Below are 7,158 nucleotides of genomic sequence, written 5' to 3' on the forward strand. Positions count from 1 at the left end.
TTAAGCTCCTAATTCCTTCACAATCTCTTCCAATAAATCAAGGAAGAAGATGGTGAATAGTAACCTTCAAGAAATAACTTTAGTTTTCTTGAATTTTTATGAAAGATTAAGGTTATACAAGCAAGGATCAAGGTTCTTTTAGGCATTCAAAGCTCTTGGGTTGTGTTAGGAAGCTTCAAGGAGGTATAAACAACTTTCACCTTTAACTTATAGTTTGAACTTTGAGTTTTGATGAGTTTATGGATGGATTAATGTATATATAGAAATATCCATGTATGTATAGCAAGATCCATGTATGTTAGATAGTTTGGTTGGATTTGTGGTGATTTTGGATATGAATCTTGGTTAATGGTTAATGAATCTTAAGTTATGGTTAGTAGATCATGTTTGCGGTTGAATAAGTTGGAAAACCTTGAGATTATGGACTGACTTTGCCTTGATATAAGTTGTGTTTGATGTATTGATGATGGTTGGGTGGTTTGTAGTGAATTGGTAAAGAATTGGAGTGGTATAAATATTGGTAATCGCGTAAACATAGCCGTCGTAACGTCCGATTTTCTTTAGACTGTTTTGTGCATAACATTAGGACCCGAGGACCCCCTGCTAGATTATGACCACTGCCATGTTTAGATAGCTCATGTTACGAGCTTCGTTTTGATATGTAGTTCGTTCGATTCCGATGCACGGTTTAGGAGAAACGACCGTTTTAAGTAACGGCGTTTCGCGAACGAAACTTTTCCCCTCGCCTTACTTTGAAACATAGGTTAAAGACCAAAAAGGGTTAATTAATGTATGAAACATTTATGGTAAGTGTGTTAGGCAGTTGGTAAGACACTCGCGAAGGAATCGCATTAAAACTCGTAAAGGTTAAATTATTAAAAATGGTGGAGCCGAGGGTACTCGAGTGACTTAAGAGAATCAGTAAGCGCAAAACAAGCGTTAGAGTCTAAGTTAGTTAAAGTATAGATTTACAAGTGACTTTGGTTTAATTCCAACTTACTTGTTGTTTATAGGTTACCAGACTCGTCCCAAGCCATTCGTAACCCCCCAGTCGCTCAGGCAAGTTTTCTACCCGTTATACTGTTGTTGTGATGAATATATGTATATGCATTATCTTGCGATAGATGCATGTTGGTTAATTAGCAAATGTTGCGATATATTGAAGCATGCTGATATGGTATATATATGCATGCCTGTTTCGTATTCTTGATTTATATATCTGTTGGTTCAAATGCTTATAGTGCATAATACCTATGCTAGAGATAAGCGGTATTTGAGTTTACCCTTAGTATAGGGGATAAAAGGTGAACATATTTCTAAACCGGGAGTCGATGTTCCCGAGTATAATATATATATTTTTATATATATATATGTGGTTATAGTTTTCAAAACTATTAATCGAATAAGATTTATTCGATAACTTTAACTTTATTTTATTATTGAATATTAATTCGAATATTCATTCGAGGGCTTATGACTCCATTTATATTATTTATTGAATAATATTTGAATATTCATTCGAGGGCTTATGACTCAGTTTATATTATTTAATGAATATTATTTGAATATTCATTTGAGGATCTATGACTCCGATTATTTGCTGAGATATATTCTGTATTTTATTAAAGAATAATGTTTCGATAATCAAACTTATTTTCGATTATTCAAATAAAGATAATACTTTCATATAAGTATATCTTTGGTTATTTAATACTCGTTTCAAGTATAAATTTTAATACTTCTACTTCAATTATTTTTATAAAGATTATTCTTTATGGGAATATTATTTAAATAATAATATTCAGTCATTTTCTAAATATTCTGGGGACTGATTTACTTCATTAAATCAGCTTTACTCCAAACACTCTATAAAGTGTTTTCGAGTCTTCAAAATGATTTTTAAAAGTTAGAGCGGATCCCAAAACTCATTTTTATATTTAAGATCTTCCTTTTTAAGGGGATTTAAATACTCGCTTAAAACCTGAGGGATCCGGCTCTGTGGTGTATTTTATATTCGCAACAAGGTTGCAGTTTTGGTAAATGAATTGATTACTTACCCAACGTTCGGGAAGTAAGTCCATCTATTGAGTCGGCATAAGCAACATGGGCTCAGTGGGCGTCCATGATAGTGTAAGTGGCTCAGTGGGAGTCCATCAAATGCATAAGTGGCTGAGTGGCAGTCCAGCATAGGTCCTAATGCGGCCAGGGTGATGACCAGTGGGGAATTCGTCCATCTACTAGTAGAAAAGGTTACTAATGGGTATCTTTGCCTGATCAGCAAGATATCTGGTTTATGCCAAAATTCTTTTCCTTTCCAAAATTCATTGGATGTTTCAAACTCTGTTCATACTTAACATGACAGATGTTTTCAGGAAATGTATAAAGGAAGAAGTATATGTGGATATATATATATATCAGAACTTAATGAAGTATGTCATAACTTCATTTCCTTTAATAATATTTTAAAGATTGAATCTATTCAAATCTTGTCTTGTAGTCTCATCTATGTGATGAACTTTTGAAACTGATTATAACTTGAACGGTGGTAGTTCAAGTAGTATTTGGGAAAGATGTAAGTATATTCGGGTATCTTGTAACTTCATCTTTTAAACTTATATCTAATTAATAATTGTCTTATGAATGACAAAGATTTTCAGAAAAACGTTGAGACAAGGTTAGATATATGAGATCACCTTGCAACGATATATTTTTATACAGTTATACACTGGGACTTTGTGTATATTATGCATGGAAGAGGACTTCCAATATTTTGAAAAGTATATATGTATATATATATATATACTGAATATTTTGCGACTTCATCACATTAAGATATCAACTTGGTTCATTTCTTTTGACCAAGACTTTCATGAGTATTATGAGTAGGCTCATATACTATTAATCATTATACATATTATTTTGGTGGGCTTGCTGCTCACCCTTGCTTTATTTTTTCATCACACAACAACAGTTAGGAAAGATGGCCAGACTCCAGCAGACCCAGCGCAAGCGCGTGGGAAGCGTCCCGCGTCTTCCCGTTGATGTTGTAGCTGCTATAGCTGCAGAGGTAGATCTATTGTAGATCAGACCATCTACTTTTGAGAATCAATTATGTATAATTATAACTTGTGGCAGATAATGGCAATTAACTGTAAATTTATCAAGAAATCATTTTGGGTTGTAATAACTTTTAAATTGTGGATTCAAAGACTTGTACTTATTTAAATTTCATCTCTGAGACTATAACGGGTTGTGGTGTGTGTTAGTGTGGGGTCACAGCATAAGGTTAGTTGTTATTAATTAAGTGAAGTGATATTGTGGAAAGAAAGACCGTGACGACCCGGATCCCCGACCCCGGATCTGGGGGTGTTACATAATACTTGCAACATATTTGGTCATGGAGATAGAAAAAATAAAAGGTTGGTTGTTGAATTCACATAAAATACATCATTCTCTGTTCTTATATTCTGATTTTATCCGGTTGAAAAGTTTGGATAACCACCGAATTGTTTCAATCTAAAATTGTTTGTCAAGACTTCAGAATAATCCAAGTTATCCTCCATTTTTCTACAACAAAGATTGAAACAAGTTTGTTTTCTGAAGATGGTGAACAACGAATCTGTAAAAGACATGACTAGCAAGTTTGCAAAACTAGACAAGTTTGAGGGACATGACTTTAGAAGATGGCAAAAGAAGATGCATTTCTTGTTAAACATCAAAAGTTGTGTACGTTTTGAGTGCTCCAATGCTTAAAATGATTGAGGAGGAAACTGTAGAACAGACTAGAAGACGCTGCAAATGGGAGAATGATGACTACATCTGTCGGGGTCACATCTTGAACGGTATGTCTGATTCTCTTTTTGATATATACCAAAATGTTGAGTCTGCAAAAGAATTGTGGGATTCCCTTGAATCCAAGTACATGGCTGAAGATGCTTCTAGCAAAAAATTTCTGGTTAGTAATTTTATTAACTATAAAATGGTTGATACTAGACCGATCATGGAACAGTATAATGAACTGTTAAGGATTTTGGGACAGTTTGTTCAACACGACATGAAAATGGATGAATCCATTTCGGTTTCTAGTGTTATAAACAAACTGCCACCCTCGTGGAAAGATTTCAAACACACCCTGAAACATAATAAGGAAGAGATGACTTTGGTTGAACTTGGAAGTCACTTCAGAATTGAAGAGGCTTTAAGGGCTCAAGAAATTGAGAATAATCCTAAGGGAAAGAATCAAGTCGGTAACTCTTCTGTAAATATGGTTGAAGATGGTGGATCTTCTAAGAATTCAAATAAAGACAATGGTAAGAAGAGGAAGTTTAAAGAAAATAACAATACATGTTCCAACAAGAAACCAAAATTGGCATGTTGGAAGTGTGGCAAATCTGGTCATTTCAAGAAGGATTGTCGGGTTGGTAAAGGCAAGTATAACGCTGGTCTAAGTGGATCTAAGGATCCAGAAAAGCAACAAGGTCAGATTTTAGTACAAAAATATAATTCTGGGCAGAATTACATGTCACTAATATCTAAGGCATTATATGTGCAGGATGATAATGTTGCATGGTGGATTGATTCTGGAGCAACAAGTCATGTGTGTAAAGATCTTCGTTGGTTTGAAGATTTTCAACCAATCGAAGATGGATCTATTTTAAAGATGGGAAATGTTGCAACTAAACCAATAAAAGGACTAGGAAATGTAAAGCTTGTTTTTACTTCTGGAAAATATGTATTATTAAATAATGTGTTGTATGTTCCTAGAATTTGAAAGAATCTCTTGTCTAGTATTGTATTGAATAATTATGGTTACAAATAAGTGTATGAAAGTGACAAGTATATCTTGTCAAAGCATGGTACTTTTGTTGGCTTTGGTTATTTATGTAATGGCATGTTTATGTTGAATGTTAATGTCTTATTTGATGATGAATCTGTTTGTATGGCTTCTAATAATGCTAGTAATAATTCGAATAAATCTAAATTATGGCATGCTAGATTGGGACATGTACATTATAAAAGAATAAAGGATATGTCTAAAATGAGTCTCATACCGGCTATTGATATAAACAATGAGAAATGTAAAACATGTATGTTAACTAAGATAACCAGAAAGACTTTCAAGGACGTAAACAGAATATCTGAAGTGTTGGAACTGATACATAGCGATTTATGTGATTTTCATGCTACACCTTCGTTGGGAACTTAAAAATATGTCATTACATTTATTGACGATGCATCTAGATATTGCTATATTTATTTGTTGAATACTAAGGATGAAGCTCTTGATAAATTTAAAATCTATAAAGAAGAAGTAGAGCTACATAAAAGTACTATGATTAAAAATCTGTGTATTGATAGAGGAGGTGAGTATTATGATCCAGTATACTTTCAATCTACTGGTATAATACATCAAATCACTGCTCCTTATACACCACAACAAAATGGTGTGGCAGAAAGGAAGAATAGGACTTTGATAGAGATGGTTAATTCCATGTTATCCTATTCGGGTTTGAATGAAGGTTTTTGGGGTGAGACTATGTTAACAGCCTATTATTTGTTAAATAGGATTCCTACTAAGAGGAATAAATTTACCCCTTATGAACTTTGGTATAAAGAGCCACAAAAATTGAGTTTTCTGAGAGTTTGGGGATGTAGAGCAGTTGTAAGGCTCACTGAACCCAAAAGGAGAAACTTGGGTGAAAGAGGTTTAGATTGTATTTTTGTGGGGTATGCTGAGCATTCCATTGCATATAGGTTGTATGTATTAGAACCTAATGATTATGTATCTGTGAATACGATTATCGAGTCAAGAGATGCTGACTTTGATGAAAATAAATTTACTTCTATACCTACACCAAGAGACATGATTCATAATTCTTTCAGTAGGAACCCGGTTCAACTGAAGATGTTCGTGGACCTTCTGAACCAAGGCGACGTTTTAGAGCTAGAAAAAACAAATCATTTGGACCTGATTTTCAACTTTATTTGGTTGAAGGTTCAAGAGATGAGGTTGAGATTAAGTCTGAGTACCAATATTATTTTATTATTGAGGAGGATCCAAAAACATTTAATGAAGCAATGACATCAAGGGATGTTGCATTCTGGAAAGAAGCTATTCAGGATGAGATGGTATATATTATGAATAATAACACATGGGAATTGAGTGATCTACCTTCTAGCTGTAAAGCATTAGGAAACAGATGGATCTTCAAAAGAAAAATGAAAGTGGACGGTACCATAGACAAATTTAAAGCCAGATTGGTTATACAAGGCTTTAGACAAAAAGAAGGGATTGATTACTTTGATACTTATGCTCCCGTTGCTAGGATTTCTACTATCAGGTTGTTGATAGCACTTGCATCTATACACAACCTTGTAATTCATCAGATGGATGTAAAAACCGCATTCTTGAATGGTGAATTAGATGAGGAGATTTATATAAAACAACCGGAAGGGTTTGTTATGTCTGGTAGTGAGCACAACGTGTGTAAATTGAAGAAATCTTTTTATGGTCTTAAACAAGCACCAAAAGATTGGCATCAAAAATTTGATAGTGTGGTTTTGTCTAATGGTTTTCTTCTTAACCAAGCAGACAAATGTGTATATAGTAAGTTTGATGCTTCTGGTAAAGGAGTTATAATTTGCTTATACGTAGATGATATGTTGATTTTTGGTACTGACCAAAATCAAGTGCATAAAACCAAGAAATTTTTGTCATCTAATTTTGACATGAAAGACTTGGGAGAGGCTGAGGTGATTCTCGATATAAAGATCAAGCGTACGAAAAATAGTATTAAAAAGATTTAACTTTAATAATTGTTCTCCAGTTAGTACTCCTATTGATCCTAGTCTTAAGCTAGTATCTAGTAAATGAGTTGTAGTATCTCAACTTGAATTCTCAAGAGCGATTGGTAGCCTCATGTATGCCATGATAAGCACTAGACCAGATATAGCCTATATTGTTGGTAAGCTTAGTAGGTTTACTAGCAAACCAAGTTCACATCATTGGAAAGTTTTAAGCCGAGTGTTCAAGTACTTAAAAGGAACCATGGATTATGGTTTGACTTATACTGGATTTCCTTCGGTTCTTGAAGGTCATTCGTGAAAGAGATGTGTCCTAAGTCCAATCATGTATGATGATTTAGGAATAACTTTTAT

The 7,158-nt window shown here is 33.9% G+C and overlaps 1 protein-coding gene across 1 annotated transcript; it reads left to right on the forward strand.

Annotated features, from left to right (window-relative positions):
- The first annotated feature begins 3,754 nt into the window (after nucleotides 1–3,754).
- LOC141674603 (uncharacterized) lies at nucleotides 3,755–6,807 on the forward strand. The gene is made up of 2 exons (XM_074481314.1): nucleotides 3,755–4,732; nucleotides 5,887–6,807. The coding sequence occupies exons 1-2, from the start codon at nucleotides 3,755–3,757 to the stop codon at nucleotides 6,805–6,807; spliced, it is 1,899 nt and encodes a 632-aa protein (XP_074337415.1).
- Nucleotides 6,808–7,158: the final 351 nt, after the last annotated feature.

This window comes from Apium graveolens, chromosome 7 (assembly GCF_009905375.1).
Source record: "Apium graveolens cultivar Ventura chromosome 7, ASM990537v1, whole genome shotgun sequence".
Taxonomy (NCBI): domain Eukaryota; kingdom Viridiplantae; phylum Streptophyta; class Magnoliopsida; order Apiales; family Apiaceae; genus Apium; species Apium graveolens.

Excerpts from the sequence above, each read along its gene's own strand:
- LOC141674603 (XM_074481314.1), top strand. The coding sequence starts at position 3,755 with ATGATTGAGGAGGAAACTGTAGAACAGACTAGAAGACGCTGCAAATGG. Across the intron at positions 4,733-5,886 it reads TTTTTACTTCTGGAAAATAT|GAACCCGGTTCAACTGAAGA; the intron begins GTATTATTAAAT and ends TTCTTTCAGTAG.